This window comes from Hypanus sabinus, chromosome 5 (genome assembly GCF_030144855.1).
Source record: "Hypanus sabinus isolate sHypSab1 chromosome 5, sHypSab1.hap1, whole genome shotgun sequence".
Taxonomy (NCBI): domain Eukaryota; kingdom Metazoa; phylum Chordata; class Chondrichthyes; order Myliobatiformes; family Dasyatidae; genus Hypanus; species Hypanus sabinus.
In genome coordinates, this window is record NC_082710.1 from 50,330,341 (window position 1) to 50,350,459 (window position 20,119).

General features: G+C 38.7%; 1 protein-coding gene across 1 annotated transcript in view; it reads right to left on the bottom strand.

Annotated features, from left to right (window-relative positions):
• LOC132394145 (A disintegrin and metalloproteinase with thrombospondin motifs 19-like) overlaps positions 1 to 20,119 on the bottom strand; it is a 379,896-nt gene that overhangs the window by 85,573 nt on the left and 274,204 nt on the right. Inside the window, exons 18-19 of the mRNA XM_059969941.1 lie at positions 4,136 to 4,216; positions 1,631 to 1,788 (exon numbers count right to left, since the gene is read on the bottom strand). Coding sequence (XP_059825924.1) covers positions 1,631 to 1,788; positions 4,136 to 4,216 — 239 coding nt within the window. The remainder of the gene's footprint in view (positions 1 to 1,630; positions 1,789 to 4,135; positions 4,217 to 20,119) is intronic.

The following is a 20,119-nucleotide window of genomic DNA, read 5'->3' on the forward strand; positions in this document are numbered from 1 at the left end:
GAGATTTGTGAATATTGCTTCAGCCTACTTATTTGTACCCAGTGATGTAATATTCCATTAATTATTTCTGTGGGAAGGAAGATTCCCCCTAAGCCCCTAAGCAAATAGTTCTCTATACCTACCCCAGAGGCAAGAATGTCCTAAACTAGACTGTATATGCTTTCATACAGCACAGCTCTGATGATGAACTTGCCATTTGGAAAACTGTATCATTCTTCTAGTCCTTTTTAATTTATCCCAAAACATTTCATTCTGTTGGCTGACCCCATTTACAAATGAAATAAAGATGTAAGAGCATTGTGCAGACCATAAAACTACTTGGATAACCCATGCTGGCAAATGTATTTATTTCTAATAAATTCTCTTCCTTCACAGTTGCAGACTTTATAAGGTATTTACCATAAAGATAAAAAGAAGCTTGAAACAAGCCGAAGGTACAAGAAATTCTGTATAAAATATGAAATATGGAGCAACACATACAAAATGCTGGAGGAAATCTGCAGGTCAGGGAGCATCTGCGGAGGGAAATGGACAATCAACATTTTTGGCAGAGTCCTTTCATCGGGAAGGGTGATAAAGTGTTCTGATGATGGATCTCAGTCCAAAATGTCAAATGCCCTTTTCTGTCCATCAATGCTGTCTGGCTTGATAATTTCCATCAGCGTTTTGTGTGTGTTAGAACAAGAAGGGATACTTCAGTCAGAAACCACTTACATTATGAGAAGGAAAGTGAATTCAAGAATGTAGCAACACTGCTGAAATAGCCAAGCACGTGGCAGCTACAACTTAAGCAGAGAGGTGCAAAATGATGTGCTTTATTACAAAGAAATAAGATAATTAATATAACAAATACAAAAATACAAAACATTGAAGGTGATGCAGGCTGAGTGGAAAGACAGAATGACCAGCTGAGTAAGTTGTTATAAAACATGTTGGGTTCTTAACCTCAAAGAGCAAGGAAATGCCATTAAACCTTTAAACATTGCTGCTTGAGTTCAGTGCTGGTACCACCCTTTAGGAAAGATGTTAAGTCCTTCATAAAGCTGGAGAGGAAATTTACCAGAATGGTCATAGAGATAGACTGTCTCAGTTATGTAAGTGATGAGAGTATGGAAGGTAGAATTGCTCCCATGAAGTTATTGAGGACATTTCCGGAAGGTACAAAAAATCAAAATGATTTTTTTGGTTAAGTAAGAATAAAACATTTCTACCAGCAACAGAATTGTTTGAGGTCAAAGATAATTGACAAAAGAAGACTAGATTACTTTAATTTAATTTTATGTGTTTTTTGGATCAGGAATGGTTATAGAAGATAAGGTAGAGGCAGATTTAATGCAAGGAAATGGGGACTAATTGAATAAGTCACAAATAGGAAAGACTCTTTGTGTTGCCTTTCCATGGTAATATTGCCATTTTGTTCATCCAGTTGATTATTATGGATCAAATTGTTCAACAAAACTACTGAGAGCATCCCAAACACAGAGTTTGCTTTAGTGATTATACCGGCTGATTTGCAAAAATCATACCTAGAATTTAAAAAAAAATTATAAGTTCTTAATAAATTCTATTGAGAGCAACTTTGAGCACAAAAAAATAGAATGGAGAAAGACAGACATTTCAAATACCATACCATAAGATGCAGAGGAGATGTGGTTGGACCTTTAGCAGAAATTTTTTCCCAAAATCCTCTTCGAACATAATGCACCATTGTGCCAGCTATGTTAAAAGTTCCTGGATGTTCGATCTTCCAGTCACTATTAATGGAATGTTTGCTGGTATCCCGCAGAGCTATAAGAAACATTACATTTTAGAAGATAAACATTTAAAAATGTTAATGATGGAAACAATAAATTGCAGTGTAATTTGAGTACTGAAGGAGCACAGGTGTATTTAAAATTGTCAAGGCGCACGCTGTGAGATGAATACACTTATCAATAGGAACAATTTTCATTCCTCCTTTTATGGCCAGTATATGATGCATGATCTGAGGACTGAAAAGGGGCAGGGAGGGTGATCTAGTGGTGGAGATGTAAGATGGAGCTGGAATGCAATACTTGAAGGAGAACTATCACAACAAATAAGCATACTACTAGAAGATGACCAGGCTGGAATATTTCTATTATTGGTCCCAGCTAGGGACCTGCTTGCACAGGAACTTTTAATATGACAAAGGAGACCTGTAAACATTGCTAATGTTAGCTTCTACATGAGCAGAATGTGCCATCTGTTGATCACAGATGTATCATCCAAAATCACACAGGCATCCTGGCATATGGTTCTCATCACTGGACTCACTGGTAGGGTGGTGCACCGGTAAGGAAGGCTGAAAGGGGGACATAAAAGGGACAGGTTCTTCAGAACTTGCGGTAACACTGTGACTTTCTTTTGTAAATGCTTCTTTTTTTAAAAAAAAACTGAAATTTAAGCATGTAATACACAGAAGTGTGGCATTTTGCAATGTGATTGTTTCTAAATTCACATGCAGTAAATGCAACCCATTCCAATGGAATTTTGCTGCAAACATCTCAGTTTCCTTGATGACTTTGTAAGCAGGCCAATGCACGTGAGCTGAGGATTTACTTGGCAACCAATGAATGATATAACATTGAGGAAATTGCTTCCTGCATTGAGAGAGGAGTGAGCTCTTAGACTAGCACGATTTATTTTAATAGCAAATCAGTTTCAAAAAGTCCATTGTTTGGCGGATAATCCAATAAATGCAACCATAATTTGAGGACATTATGATACAGCACATGGCAAACACCTGGTTGTAAGTAGTAAATTTCATACAGGATCTTTATGGTTTTCCCAAATGATTAATTGACACCATAGATGTTGTCTGTTTTAATCACATCTTTTGGTTAATAGAGGAAGTCTGCATATGTACCTTGAGGATACCCATAAACTATTACTGATAAACTATTTCATACTGTCACATAGCAGCTTAACACTGTAATATTTCTATCATTGTCAGACTTGGTCTTAAATTATGTGAACTTATATTTTATTCTTTGATGTCTCTAAGTTCTTCAAAAGCACTTACACATTTAATGACATTTTTATTAAAGCCTCATTTTATTGTCTTATATAAGGTGAAAATGAAGCATTACTGAAGATATATTATATTTCTGAAAATACTAACAGAGGGTAAGATTTTCTTTGTCAATATTAATGATTTTTATTCTATTTCATGCAGTTTTTTGAGTGTAATTAAAGAAAAAGTTTTGGGATAAGCGTACAGTCTATTTAAGAACTGAGAATTCCTGGAAGAAAGAAAAGAAATAAAATAAAACGGAAACAATCTTTGGTGGATAAACATTCATAAAGAGGTGTGCCGAATCTAACCTCCTGGTTACCGGTTAGAAAACTTAAGTAGTTCTAAATACCTGCCTCTAACTTCAAAAACATTATGTATGAGTTTATACTATAATAATATCAACAAGACATCCTTACTGTGAATGTGTTTTTTTTGTTCATGTTCATTTGAGCAAAAAATCTATTGTGAAATGTTCCAGGATGTAAACTCCCTTTGGTATTACATACTTCAAAAGAAATGTGGACAATTCACCTTTGTATCACATCCTGTTCTACAGACAGGTAAATTAATACCTCTCCACCACTCTGTTATTTGTTCCTTTAATTAGTTCGTATAAATCTGGCCATAAAGTAAGAACATTTGCTTGAAGAAAATAGCTTATCCCAGCACAATTAGGAATATAGATTCAATTTCTGTGGAAGTTGGCAGATATGAGCACAATTTCCACAAAATAATAGTGCTTAGCGACATGCAATATGATACTCGAAGTTTCCCTAAGATTTTTAACTTTTGTGTTCGTTATTCTGGAATAATCAAAACCATATACATTATTTATAAAGTCACATTGATGGAATATGGAATAATTACATTAATATAGATTTAATGAAAATAAAGTTTGGTCAAAGGATTGTACACTAAAGCATTCCTTCGATATTGAAATTGCGTCCTGTCATGATGGCAATTTAGAAGATAAAGAATGAAAACAAAGGATAGTTGCAAATATAAATAGTCTTTGAAAGAATACAATGAAGTACTTCACTGGGATTTTCTTATTAATGGTGAAGGTGTTGGTCAGTTAGCTCAAAAAGTGTCAATTACCAAGATAACTATGGGCTGGCTTTTCTTCAACAACTCGAATCCTTCTCGCTCCTGCAGGTATAACTAGAGCTTCCACGTAGCCTGTAAACAAAACACAAACATCAGAAAGCAGTTGGGAAAAGAGTATGGGAACCTTAGTTTGCAGACGGCTCAAATATAATAATCAATGAAGAGGATTATAGCAAAGTTCAAATGGATGTCAACAATTGACAAGTATGAAGGATATATAGTGCTATTGACATATTACAGGTGACAACTTAATTACTGCCCATTATGCCACTGGCATTTAGGGCAGCAATGAAGGTCCTCAATCTCTGGTGGTGTTCAGGGCTTCCTTTATCATCTCAGTAGGTTCCTCTTGGTTTTCACTATTGTCAGTCACGCAAGTCCCAGGTGGAGTCTTAGGAATATCATTGCACTTAGATGTAGAAGGATTATTCATTACTGTTTCTGTAACAGCTTAGCCATCAGCTGAACCCCTGAATCTGGAGGTCCAGTGGCCCACTCTTAGTCTGGCCTCTACCCTTTGCCCTGTTTGGCATGGGTAACCCTACCAAAAGCCAAAGCACAAGGCCCTAACTCTAGCCAGCATAGCTCTCCAGGTCATGGAGGCACGCATGCCTGCAATCCACAACAAGGCTGTGATCCTCTTAGAGGACAGTTGATAAATAATTGGGAAAAAAGACAGAGAAGCAATTTTGCTGATAGAAGAAGCATATTTAGGAATTGTGGAGCATTGGCAAGTAGGATAGATGGGGTATTTGAACCAAGTTTCATTTAACAGATGATATTTCCAACAGTGCTGGGCTCCCAAAGTTCTGCCTTGAAGAATTATTCTGACCCACTCAAGTGGGACAGAAACCCACAAATTTCTGACCTCAGAGGCAAGAGCTGCTGTAGAATTGCATCCAAACATATGTATCGATTTGAGTAATTATAAATATTTGGTTAAGTGTGCGAAATGAAACTTAACAACTGATGTAAATATAAATATAGTCCAATGCTCACCAGATACCTCATCATTTACAGGAATGCATTTAAATTTAATCAAGAAAATATCTATTAAATAACAACTATCTATAACAAATATTACTGAATACACATTTAGAGTTGTGTTGAGATTGCTATATTATTATTTTGAATGCGCAATCTTGTAGAAACAAAAACAGTGGTCAGGTCTAAGCTGAATATTGGGATAACATACAGATACATTTTATGTTTTAAATTTCTTGATAGCATAAAAGAAAATGATAACTGCTGAGAAATGCACAGTACATACAGGTAAGTGTCTAGGCTAATCTGCCATCTCTTGTTGATATAGGAATCCACAGCAATTAGTTTGAGGGCAAAGGCCAATCTAGTTACCTTTTAATTAATTTTAACAAATTCCTCACAGATATTTTCACCTTCTTTCTCTTTGCAATATTTTACATACATTATCTTTGTTTTTTCTCTATTATTCCAATAAATAACTGCGCACTTAGTTTACACCTTTTATAATTGAATATGCATTTATTATGACCAATCTTAATTTACAATGCCCAATATAACAACAACCAACAATAATTTACAGTAGCTCCTGTTAGTGCATTCTTCATTTTTCTACATGCATATTTTACAACCATCCTTAGGAAGATTATCCTTATTTACATAAGCAAATAGGGAGTACCACTGGAAAGATGAGAGCAACCTACTATAATGGATTTCTAGCCATTTGATACCATATTGCATTTTAGTTAAATTTTGAACTTAATTCCAAGAGTATTTGCCATTTTATTACTAATTTATCAAAACTAATCCCAAATTACATGTCTATGCATTTCCTAGATTGTAAGCAAATATAGTGCTCAGGTATGAATTGCTAAAGTTGAGGGTGGTGGATAATTTTCAATCAGTCTAGAATAGAGGAAATGAACCATTTATCAGAACTGTGATATCTCTAGTTCTTTTCTAAGTTAGGTAACCAAAGGAGATACCAAATAGAATAAAAAAAAATTGTCTCAGCCTCACTGATTCTTGTGTGAAAACTTTGGGGGGATAAATTTCTAGATTGAATGTCCACGCCTGATAACTTGACTTCTCTTGACCCAGTATCTGCAGTCATTATAGAAATCAATTAGATGCTAATTATGTCCTATTTTAAGATCATTATGCAACATTCAGCCAAAATTGAGTGGAGCATCGACTGATAATGCATTTTTGTGCCATTGTTATTGAGGATACTTTTCTTAACATGCACTGGTGGAAGGGCAGGAATTGCTCATTGCTCATCTTTTGGTTCTGGTCACATTCAGTATTATCACATAGGAAGTTTAACAAGTCCCTCTTGCTAAACTATTCCCAGCTGATTCCATTTTGGAAGCCTTATAAATGAACTTTGAAAGTTCTCATGGAAATGATTTCTTGTCACAAGCTTAAAAATGTGACTAACTACTTTCATAAGACTTCTGTGTTTTCCAAATAACAAACTCAAGTCCTAATTTCTTCATAAATATGAAAAATTTTCAGCTTCTAAAGGTAGTTGTCAGTTTTGATCCTTGTATATCTGCTTTGGTGGAGGCACCACATCGCTTTAAGTTCATCGTTAGCCTTGCCTCCAAAAATCCTGTGATAAAACTCTTTCTTACGCCCTCTTCTAAACACACTTTCCTATCTACCTTTGTGTCATTAGCAAATTAATCAATCATTCCTTTGGTGCCTTCATCCAAATAATTTCTTTAAGATGTTAAAAGTTGAACCCTCATATGGCATACCACTTGTTAGCCCTGCCAATCAGAAATGGACCTGTTTATGCCCATTTTGATTAGCCAGCAAGTCTTTTATTCATGTCAGTATTACCTCCTATACCATGAGTTTCTGTTCCCCACACTATTCATTTGACAAGCAGCTTATCAAAAGTTTTCTGGAAGCTAGCACATCCACAAGATCTCCTTTATCTTGAGCCCATATCACATCTTAAGTTGTCCAAATGTAATTTCTCTTTCACAATAACTTTTTCATGCTGGGGGTAGTGTGCATGTGGAATGAACTGCTAGTGGATATGGCCAAGGTAGGTACAAAAGCATGTAAAAGAAATGTTGACAGGATGAAAGTTCGAAGTAAACTTTATTATCAAAGTACATATATGTCATTATATACAATGCTGAGATTCATTTTCTTGTGGGCATACTCAACAAATCTATAGAATGATAACTGTAATAGTATCAATGAAAGCACACGTAACTAGGGTGTTCAAACAGCACGCAGAAGATAATAAATCATGCAAATACAAATATAAACAAATAGCAATAATTAATAAGAACATGAGATGAAGAGTCCTTCAGAGTGAGTCATTGTGGGAAGTGATGTTGCGTGAAGTTATCTCCTTTGTTCAAGAGCCTGATGGTTAAGGGGTAGGATCTATTCTTGAACCTATATGGATAGGAGAGGTTTAGAGGTACATGGGCCAAATGCAGCAACTGGGACGAGCTTAGATAGGCATTTTGGTCAACGTAGATCAGAAGGTTGAAGAGCCTGTTTCTGTGTTGCATAACTCTAAGACTACAAATGAAAGGTAAGATCTTTTATCATATTTGCTTTGCTCCATTGAGTAGGCAGAAAAAAAAGTTTGCAGTCAGGATATGAAAATAGAAAAGTATTTTCTTTTTATTCTTTGGAGTTTGTGAAGGAATTGGAGCTAATTAAGATGTTTTATATGTTCATGTTAAAAATCTGCAACTAGAAATAAATTCCTTGTCATGGCACTAAGCAGTACAATATGCTCAGTAATAACAGCGGATTATAGTCTTATCTACCAAATTTATTCAATGGAATGAACTTTAGAGTTGGAATAGAACGTGGTGATGCTACTAGATATCCTGTTAGCACTACTGACTGGGATTGAATTACTATACAATTATTCATCAAAAATACGTATATACTCTGACTCTAAATTTAGACCATCATAAAAATTGCACTGCAGTGCTTGAAAATTTACTGCACTTTTAATATATTGTACCTTGACAGCTACAACCTTACATCAGTTTGTGCCTTGGGAAAATTACTTGCCAATTTTAAGTGCCTGCCATAACTCAATAATACCATTGAAAATTTCAAAGGAAACACTATTAAAATAAAGCAGGGACACAATCATTGTTTTTCAGGGAGCTAATCAAGCAGCTCTGTTTCTTTGTACTTTAACTACCATTTATTAACTTTGATAGACAGGTTCTTCCGATGTTCAATTATAGCCTTGTGTTTTCAGGAATGATAATGGTAATGGGGAGTTAAATTTTAATTATTTGTCAGAAGAAATGTTATGGAAAAGGCAGTGCCTCAACAGGTTATAAGAACTGACATGAATATTCATGTAGTGAGCTGTTGATTGCATTGGCTGATTATGTGTAAGTACTTGGCAATGGGAAAGTTCATTGCAGTTCATAGACAAAAAAAAATCCCTTGGCCAATCTTCCCAAATCCTTTCGCTCTGTGTAAGTAGAAGTAGGCGATGTTGCAGTCGGTTTTGCTGAAATAGGTCTAACTTTGATCCTTTTATAAACTGCACCAATTTCACTATTTGGAGGGTCAAACATTCCTTCCAACTGACATTGGGAAGAATAAAGTTATCTAGCACTTACCTTCTGCATTTGTTACATCTTGCACTCCATTACTGGAAACGCAGTCTTGTCATTTTGCACCACCATCTCTGTAACCGCTTCTCTTAAGTCCTTTAGCCTCTCCATTAATCTAGCTTAAGTCTCCACCATAAACAACTGCCCCCATCAATCCAATCTCAGGCAACTACCTGAGGTTGATTTATTTTCTTATTCAGATACAGTGTGGAATAGACCCGTCCGGTCCTTTGAGCAGCACCATCTAGCACCCCTTGATTTAACCCCAGTACTTATTGAGGCACAATCACATTCTTTATGACCTGATGAACTTCTGACAATACATGCACTACCACACAAGGAATACCTGCCATCATCTCTATAACATTACTTGCTTCCGGACCCATCCACTCACCTGTCCTCACCTATCACCTACCAGTTTGCACTCCAACGCCACCCCCCACCTTGAGTTTCTGGCTTCTGACCTCTTCCTTCTCCAGTCCTGATGAAAGCTTTCAGCCCAACACAGAGACTATTTATTCCCCTCCATAGCTGCTGCTTGACTTGCTGAGTTCCTCCAACAACTTGTACACGTTGCTTAAGATTTCCAGCACCTGCAGAATCTCGAGTTTCTGATTTGCCTCTGTTTCAACCTATTATCACTGGAACAACCAGTAGTGATTTTGTTACCTCTTAACTTTAAATGCAACACATGTTTGGTCAATGTTTTTTCTATATCCTTCCTTAAAAACCCAAGTTTACCCAAATATCTTCTATTTCCTAAATTGATCGATCACCCCTGTGCAATTACAGTACATACACTGGCAGAAATGCAATCACTTGAGACAACTACAATGTTCTTATGTTTGCTGTGGATTAAGCAGTGATTTCAACATTCCCAGCCCTGTTTTCAAATTGCAATAGCTTCGCCTCGCTCAATTTTTGTAACCTTAGCTGTAGTAACCAAAACAGCTCCCAGACTGGTGTCTTGATTATTTGATTTTGGCCTCTCCATCAATGGTCATTTCAGTTACCTATGCACTAAATTTAACAACTTTCACTGAAAGTCTCTCCAAATCAGTTTCCAAGATATTCCTACCTCTTTAACCATGTTTTTGGGCATCTGCCGCAGAATCTCTGATGTTACAGTGTTAAAAATCTGCCTGCTAACATATTTGAGGAGTCCTACATTAAGACCAACATAGAAATGCAAGATGGTGTTTGCTGTGCAGTAGATGCACTGTGTTATCTTGACTCCCTGTTAAAGGAAGGTCAATAACATCAAAATCAGCCTGAAGAAATTCAAAATCACATCTAAGGACTGGGAAGATATTGCACTCAATAGATACACCTGGAGGAAATCTGTTCAAGGGGGCAGCTGTGCTACATGAGAACAACCTCCCCTGTGCCAAAGAGACAAGTGGCAGCGGTGAAGAGAGAGCACTAAAAAACTATGAGCCAGCCACTAACCACAACCACCGCTTACTCTTGCCCACACTGCAGCACAACGTGTGGATCCAGGTCAGCCTCTACAGCCACTTGAGAACCCACCAATAGACAACCTGTTAGGAGAACATCATACTCGCCTCAAGTGTTTGCACTTCTACCGGTATATGCAATCTAAAATCTGCTGACACTAACGCAATTCAAAAAAAATACGTTTGTTCTTTCAGTTTATAAATCATATTATCCACCAATAAACTTTGTCTGAAAGTTTTCTAACTTCAAACATAAATGCTTTGTCTCTGCAGATTTCTTTCTCCTTAACACAGTTTTTAAAGTGCATTCTTACTGCACTGGGGAACGATTTTTAGTTTCAGAATCATTTCAGGCCTAACAAAGCTTTCATTATTGATACCAGTCACCTTTTCTATCACTCATGTTTGTGTTATGCATTGAGGTGGAAATTATTCCATTGAGAATCCAGTCACTGCATTTATAACAAGCCAGACAGCAGGAATGGAACATCCCATCTGTGTTACATTAAGAAGCATTTACTTTTAAGATTAATTTTTCACTCTGAACCCTGAAGGGTTACATTGCACATGTTCCACTTCATCAAACTTTGACCAGGTTGCTGAAATATATCATTCAAAATTTTCAATTGATCAGCATACATTTAAAAATCTAACCACTTTGTTGCAAATTATCTATTGAATAATCTGTCTGGCCGTTACCATACATTGAGCACTAAAGTTTAGTAAGGTGCGATACAGAAGAAATGTGACCTGTTGAGATGCAGTCCCACATTGTTTCTGATGTATAACAACTTGTTTTTCTATTTATTTAAATGATACAATGTGCTTTATTGGAATGCAGTCTGGTAAAAATTGTCACCAGGCTAAACATCTTAAAGGAGGAGGGAATAGGTGAAGAAATGGAGAATTCCTCACCTCAGGGCCTAAATGATTGAAGGCAACGCCACTAATGATGGGTTCCGGGGAGATGGCTGGCTAAGATACCAATATTCCAGGAAGCCTATGCTCTCAGAAAGCTTTATGAAGTCACCGAAGACCAGAAGACGGGGGGGGGGGGGGGGGGGGGGGGGGGTGGGGACAAGATGGTTTCAGCAGGAAGGAGAGAATTTTAAGATCAAGTTTTGGTAAATTGTCAGGCAATATGGATCAGGAATTTTTTTGGATTTTTGAGTTTGTTGTGGGTATACAGACCAGTGAGAGAGAGAGGCCAGTGGACATTAGGAAAGCATAAATGTGTAGCACAAAAACAAATGCAGGCAGAAAGTGAAGGTAAATTACATGTTATGAAAGTAAAGATAGTCCAGATAAGTCAAGGATTTAAATTATTGCTCCACTAGTTGCAGACAATTCCTTTTCACTTTGGAAAATTTGCAGAATTCTTTAATGCTTGTATTTCCAACAGCTGGAGAGGAACTAGTATTTATGAAACAAACAGAGTACTTTCAGTGTAATTGTCAGTGCAGGTAGACTACAGCAGAACAGAAGTCTGAGACCTCTGGAGTTTTAAGAGCAATAATTTCACAATAATTTCATTGCCACCTTTAAAATGGACTTCATAATAAATTGGTGACTGGTTGGGCAACTTATTTACATTTTGACTATTTTCTACAAAATATATGCGAGGGACTTTGACCAAGTAAATGGAGAAATGAATTCACGTCAACCTAATATTTGTCTCTCACAGGCTTTAATTAATTTGCTGAAACAGATTTCAATACTCACAAATTAACAAGTTCAAGGAAAGGAAAATATAAGGGAAGTTTAAAAATGTCAAATCATCAAATCATATTGTGGAAGTGCATCAATACAAAACCAAATTTCATGAATAGTTAACATCAGGTCTAATTAGTTGTTTGGGTTAAAACTAGCACATATTTCCTATGGAGTGGGGAAAGAGGTGTTCAGACTGCAGATAGATAATTAAGTTATTAAGTTAATTTATGAAGATAATTAAGTTATTTCAAGGATCAATACAGTTTGACTAAGAGATAGAACGAGGCATGGAAAGGTATGTGTCAGGACTTTCCAACAGGGCATAAGAAGCTTCATTTGATGAGTAGGAGTCACGAAAAGATCCCATCTATACTCAGGGACTAGGGAGCCCTTTGGATGCAAACTGAAAAATCGGTGGTATGAGTCAGCAGTGGAATTAAATGGTGTGCAGTTGCAAGGAACTTGATAAGGCATTGAAAAATTCAACAATTTGTGGGTCAAGAATAATGACAGCAATTTGGTGAGATTAATCTCACCAAAACATCATTCATTTCAGACCGGATCTCCATCAGTTACCAGATGAAGAGTATTGACCTGAAATGTTGTCTATCCACAGGTGCAGCCTAACCCACTGAGTTCCTCCCAGTGCTCATTTATATTTTGCTTTCATCCATCATTGAGCAACTACCTCAGTCAATCAGGTGACAGAGACAACATTTCTGTCACACCCCACCTACACTCCCATACTCAGAGTTATACACTCAACCTCACAGCGTGCTCCAACTGTTAACAAACCATCACGCTTGGGTCACTCAAACACAGTCCATGAAAATCACTAGCATTGCTTCTCCCTGGTAGAGCATAATTATAGACAGCAGCAGCCAACCAATAGTTGATATGCAGTTGTATCACAGTACACAGTCAGAGGAGAGCACCAGTGCCAAGTGCTATCCACTAGAGTGGCAGCTATGACGGAATCAATGGCAATCTGTGGAACTGAGACCATTTTAGGTCACATAAAATATCCCTTCTTACAGCCATCATCCCACTATCTAATTTGATTTGTCAGCCATAGATGGTGCAAGTATGCACTTACAACAGGTGCACTGCTGGTAGCATCATGGTCTGGTACAGCAATTCCAGCACACAGGAATGCAGGATGCTGTCGAGAGTTGAGGACACAATCCAGTTCATCTCAGGCACAGTCTCCTCCACTTCTGAAAGCATCTACTTGAGGTGCTACCTCAGGAAGGTGGCACCTATTATTAAGGATCTCCAACGCCCAGGTCGTGCCCTCTTCACATTGCTAACATCAGGCAGGAGGCACAGAAGCATGAACTTCAAAACCACCATGTTCAAGAACAGCCAATTTCCTACAGACATTAGATTTTTGAACCAACTTGCACAACCCCTCACCCTATCTCAGCAAAGCAATGTTACGGACTGCCTCTTCCATGGATCTGTCTCTAATTGTGTTTTTGCTTTTCTTTGCATTGGGGTCTTGAATTTGCAGTCTTTTTGCTACATTTTGTACAATTTTTATGTAGTGTATCAAACATATAATTTGTATTCTTTGTGTTATCTGTACCTGTGCATCCATGATGCTGTTGCAAGCAAGTTTTTCTTTGTATTCACCTTACCATTCCTGCACTCATGAGAATAAACTCTTCTCATGAGTCCCATCTTAAAAATGTCTCCTTAAAAACTGTAATCTGGCCAGGGGGGTTAAATATCCAGAAAGTGAAGATGAAGGCTCATTGTTTTGTGATTTGACACTTGCAGTTGTACAAAGCAACTTTGCAAAGACATTTGCTTGGAAGTGGGATCTGTGCATGTGGAACTCAAATCAAGTTTACTATCACTGTATGATGTGAAATTTGTTGTTTTGATGTTGGTTTATTATTGTCACATGCAGCAAGATGCAGTGGAAAGCTTGTCTTGCATACTGGTTCATACTGATCAGACCATTACATAGTGCACTGAGCTCAAATAAGATAAGAAACAATAACAATGCAGAATGAAGAGTAAAAATGACCCAAAAAGTGCCGCAAAGATAAATATCGAACATAGAACAGTCCAGCACAGAAACAGGCTATCTGGCCCACACTAGAAAGGCTATTTGGCCCATAATGGTGTGGCGATCAGCTAAAAAGCAATTCAAAAATACCCAAACACTAATCTCTCCTGCCTGCCCAATGTCAATATCCCTCCAGCTTCCTTACATCCATGTGCCTATGTAAACATCTCTTAAAAGCCTCTAATGTATTTGCCTCTGTCATCATATCAGGAACACATTCCATGCATCCACCACAGTTGGAGTAAAATACTTGCCCCTCATATGCCCCTTGTACCTATCCCCTCTTACCTTCAATTCATACACTTTGTTTATTAGACATTTCAACCCTGGGAAACAGATACTCCCTGTCTACTCTATCTATGTTTCTCATAATCTTATAAAACTCTTTCAGATCTCCTCTTAGCCTCCAGCACTCCAGAGAAATCAGCCCAAGTTTGTCCAGCCTCTCATGATAGCACATGCCCTCTAAACTAGGCAGCATCCTGGTAAACCTCTTCTTCACCCTCTGCAAAACTTCAACATCCTTTGTATAGTGGATGACTAGAAATGTATGCAATTCTCCAGATGTGGCCCAACCAGAGTTTTATAAAGTTGCAACATAACTTCTTGACTTTTGAATTTAATGCCTTGACTAATAAAAGCAAACAATCCATAAGTCTTCTTAACCACTTTATTGACCTGTGTAGTCATTTTCAAGGATCTATGAACTTGACTCCCAAGATCTCTCTGCTCAGCGACACTGTTAAGGATCTTGCCCTTAACAGTGCTCTGTCTCCTTGCATTTGCCCTATCAAGGTGCAACACCTCACTTATATCTGGAGTAAACCCCATCTGCCATTTTATTGCCCATATCTGCAACTGATCTATATCATACTGTATTCTTTGCTAGTCTTCTACACTAAACACAACTCCACCAATCTTAATTTCATTAACATACTTACTAATCCACCTGTCTACATTTTGATCCAGGTTATTTATTTACGTAAGACCATAAGACATAGGAGCAGAATTAGGCCATCTGGCCCATTGAGTCTGCTCCACCATTCAGCCATGGTTCATCCTTTTTTTTTCTATCTCTTCAACCCCAGTTCCTGGCCTTCTCCACATAACCTTTGATGCCATGTCCAACCAAGAACTTAACAATCTCTGCCTTAAATACACCTAACAACCTGGCCTCCACAGCTATATGTGGCAACAAATTCCACAAATTCTCCATCTTTGGTTAAAGAAATTTCTCTGCATCTCTGTTTGCATCCCTCTAGCCTGAGGCTGTGCCCTCTTGTCCTAGACTCTTCCACCATGGGAAACATCCTTACCACATCTACTCTGTCTAGGCCTTTCAATATCTTCTCCACTGATTCAACCTGCAAGTTAACCTTCAGGGTGTTCTGCACCAGGACTCCCAAGTCCCTTTGCATCTCAGATTCTTAGAGTTTCTCCCCATTAAGAAAATAGTCTGTACATTTATTTCTACTACCAAAGTGCATGACCATGCATTTTCCAACATTGTATTTCATTTGTCACTTTCTTGCCCATTCTCCTAATCTGTCCAAGACCTTCTGCATCCTATTTGTTTCCTCAACTCTACTTGCCCTTCCACCAATCTTTGTATCATCTGCAAACTTGGCAACAAAGCCATCTATTCCATCATCTAAATCATTTATATACAGCTTAAAAAGAAGTGGTCCCAACACTGGCCCCTGTGGAACACCACTAATCACTGGCAGCCAACTAGAAAAGGATCCTTTTATTCCCACTCGCTGCCTCCTACCAATCAGTCAATGCTCTAACCATGTTAGTAACTTACCTGTAACAGCATGGGCTCTTAACTTGGTAAGCTGCTTCCTGTGTGGCACCTTGTCAAAGGCCTTCTGGAAGTCCAAATATACAACATTCACTGCATCTCCTTTATCTATCCTACTTGTAATCTCCTCAAAGATACATCACAAACAGAACAGGTCCCAGCACAAACCCCTGCGGAACTCCACTAATTACAGGCCTCCAACTTGAATAAGTCACTTTAACCACTACCCTCTCTCTTCTATGTGCAAGCCAATTCTGAATCCAAACAGCCAATTCGCCCAAGAACCTTAATCTTCTGATTAGCCTCCAATGAGAGACTTTTTCAAATGCCTTACTAAAATCCATGTAGACAACATCCACTGCCCTACCCTCATTAACCTCTTTTGTCACCTTGTCAAAGAGGTCAATCAAATTGGTAAGATACGACCTGCTCGCACAAAGCCATGTTGGCTCTCCCCAATTAGGTGATAAAGTGCCAGAAATGATAAAGTGCAAGATAATAATAAGGTAGATTGCGAAGCCAAGAGTCCATCTTATTATACAAGAGGTCCATTCAGGGGTCTAATAACAGCGGGATTAGAAGCTGTCCTTCAGCCTGGTGGTACATATTTTTAAGCTTTTATCTTCTGCCCAATAGGAGAAGGAAGACGAGAGAACGTCCACAGTGGGTGGAGTCTTTGCTTATTCTGGATGTTTCACTGAAGTTAGTGGGTATTATAGACAGAGACCAGAGGGGAGACTGGTACCTGTGATGTGTTGACCACAACTCTACAGCTTCTTGCAGACATGTGTAGAGCAGTTGAAATACCAAGCCGTTATGTATCCCAGACAGAATACTTATTATGGTGCATTGACATATTAAAATATCGGTGAGAGTTAATAGGGATATGCTGAATTTACTTTGCCTCCTGAAAAAAATAGAGGTATTGGTGAGCTTTCCTGGCCATAACGTCAAGTGGTTGAAACAGAACAGACTATTGGTGATGTTCAAATCTAGATCCCTTGAAGATGTCCTTAATGGGAGGAGGCTTGTGCCCATGATGGAAACCACTGAATCTATAACCTCCTGCAGTTTCTTGTGATCGAATGCATTGGAGGCTCCATACCAGGTAGCAAAGCAACCAGTCAGAATGCTCTCTACCATAGATCTGAAGAAAGTTATAAGAGTCTTTGATGACATAAAATATCCTCAAATTCCTAATGAGGTTGAGTTACTGGAATGCTCCTTTGAGATTGTATCAAGGTGTTGGGCTCAGGCTAGATCCTCTGTGGTGTCCATGCCCAGTAACATGGAGCTGCTCATCCCTTCCACATTGTCCCTTCAATGAGGACTGCTGTGCCTTCTCCTGACTTGACCTTCCTGAAGTCCAGAATCAGTCCCTTGGTCTTACAGACCAGGTCTGTTATTATGAAGCCAATCAACCAGCAGATCCACATCACTCCTGTAAGCCTCTTTGTCACTATTGAGGCTCAGAGAGTATTCTTTAATGGAAGAGGTGGATAACTCTACTTCAAAATTTGTAAAGGATCTGGTCTGGGCTTTTAACAGATGCATGAAAACATCATTGCGTTTAACACTAATGCCAAATCAGGTGTCCGGCAAAAGCATTCATCGTATTGATGATAACCAAGTCTGGAATAATGCAAAGATGTGTTTGGTACTTTACTCCGCACCGATTCAAGGAGGGATAAATTGTCCACAATGGAGACAGCAGTTCAAACAAGAGTGTGGCTGGCAGTCCTTTGACAGAATATCACATATCTCTTTAAAAACCTGAGCCACAAATGCACTGTCAATTAGAGAGGTCTAGAGAGGATGTGGCATCTTTGAAGACTCTGGGAATAGGCTCCTCACTGATGGACACGTTTGCTTCCTATCCCATGTTCCTCATCCATCATGAGCGCCCAGTAATGCACATATATGCACCTCCAATAATAAGCACCATTGACAGTGTCACCTGTGAGGCATCAATGAATGAATACCCCAGCAGGAACATGCTGGAGAAAATGCTTACCGTTAACTTTTAAACTCTCTGCACTTTGGGTGGTGTCTGAGCAACTGGCATTCAGTTCTGGAGCTATTTTGATAACCCTTTTAAAGCCGGTAGAGTGTCCATTTTTATAACAAGAAAAGCAGCTAGCTGGAGTGAAATGTTCCTCATTTAATTGCAGCTTTCTTCAAGGATTAAGCAGCAATTTATATTGGTTGAAATCGAAATGAGTGTTGTGCAAAAAGGGTGCACTTCTGCCACAGGGAAAAGATCAGGCACACATGCATGGATCATGGTTTGAAGTGCCCGCTTCAAATTCAGTATTAATTTGTCATTACTCCTCTATTCAGATTTACTCCGGCCAGAATGAAATTGAATTGGGTTAACTTTACAGTCACACAAGAGACTGCAGATGCTTAAATTGTGTTCTAAATTAGCAACTAGACTCATTGTCTGCATCTGCCAGCATCCAGGAGTAGCATAACCCTTCTGAACATCTTTCCCAGTATCCTGTTGATGCAGCATCACTAACTCTCTGAGACGTGAGGTGAGATATAGGCTTTTATTGACTGGAAGAAAGAACAAGCAGCAATTGACCACCATACTACATCATGGAGACTGAGGGCAGGGCTCAGGCCCCAATCGCCTTTATACCGGGGTCTGTGGGAGGAGCCACAGGAGCAGTCAGCAGGGGGCGTGTCCAGACAGGTATATGTAGTTCACCACACTTGTACCTTTATATTTAAAAAATACAATCTTTACAATAAATATATGTATATTATGGGAAATGCAGGACCCCCTACAATTTGCTACCAACATAACCAATCGGCAGATGACGCAATAGCCACAGCTCTACACGCTATCCTTATGCATCCAGAGAATGCTGCTCTTGGACTACTGCTCAGCATTCAACACCGTAATTCCTTCCAGGCTCAACAAGAAGCTCAGAGACCTCAGCCTTCACCCTGCCTTGTGCAGCTGGATCCTGGACTTCCTGTCAGATTGCCGACAGGTGGTAAGAGTGGGCTCCCTCACCTCTGCCCCTCTGACCCTTAACAAAGGTGCCCCTCAGAGCTGTGTCCTAAGCCCCCTCCTTAATTCTCTGTACACCGATGACTGTGTCACCACCCTTAGCTCCAATCTGCTAATTAAATTTGTTAATGATACAACATTGATTGGCCTAATCTCAAATAATAATGAGGCAGCCCACAGAGAAGAAGTCATCACCCTGACACAGTGGAGCCAAGAAAACAAACTCTCTCAGTGTCACAAAAACAAAGGAGCTGGTTTTGGACTACAGGAGGAATGGAGACAGGCTAGCCCCTATTTTTATCAATGGATCTGGGGCTGAGAGGGTGAACAGCTTTAAGTTCCTCGGCATACACATCACCGAGGATCTAACATGGTCTGTACATGGCTGCTGTGTGGTGAAAAAAGCACAACAGCGCCTCTTTCACCTCCAATGGTAGAAGAAATTTGGTACGGACCCCCAAATCCCAAGAACTTTCTGCAGGGGCACAATTGAGAGCATCCTGACTGGCTGCATCACTGCCTAGTATGGGAACTGTATTTCCCTCAATCGCAGGACTCTCAAGAGAGTGATGTGGACAGTCCAGCACATCTGTAGGTGTGAACTTCCCACTATTCAGGACATTTACAAAGACAGGTGTGTAGAAAGGGCCTGAAGGATCATCAGGGACCAGAGTCACCCCAACCACAAATTGTTCCAGCTGCTACCATCTGGGAAATGTTACCACAGCATAAAAGCCAGGACCAACTGGCTCCAAGGACAGCTTCTCCCACCAGGCCATCAGACGGGTTAACTCATGCTGATACAATTGTATGTTTATGTTCTATTGACTGTCCTGTTCTACATACTATTTATTACAAACCACTATAAATTGCTCATTGCATATTTAGATGGAGTCTTAACATTAAGATTTATACTCCTCATGTATATGAGGGATGTAAGGAATCAAGTCAATTCAATTCAAACACAGCAATCTATGTTAGCAACATGTTAGAAATATCAAATATAAAAAAGTCTGCAAATGCAATCTGCATGCTCCTGCATTTCCTTTAATATTATAGTAACTCAGTGTTTCAGATAAAAGTCATTAGAGGCTTTCATTTTGATAAAGAAACATAATTGAAAAGTGAGACTTGAAGCAAAGAGTTTTGGTTAATTATTAAGCAAGGTGTTCTCAGAGAATCTAATTTAAAGTTGCTGATGAATAAATAAAAATCAAAACTGATTTACAGTTTTAATAGTGTAATGCTTTGAAACCGTATGGAAAGATCTTTAACCGATTATATTCCATTCCAAAAAACAG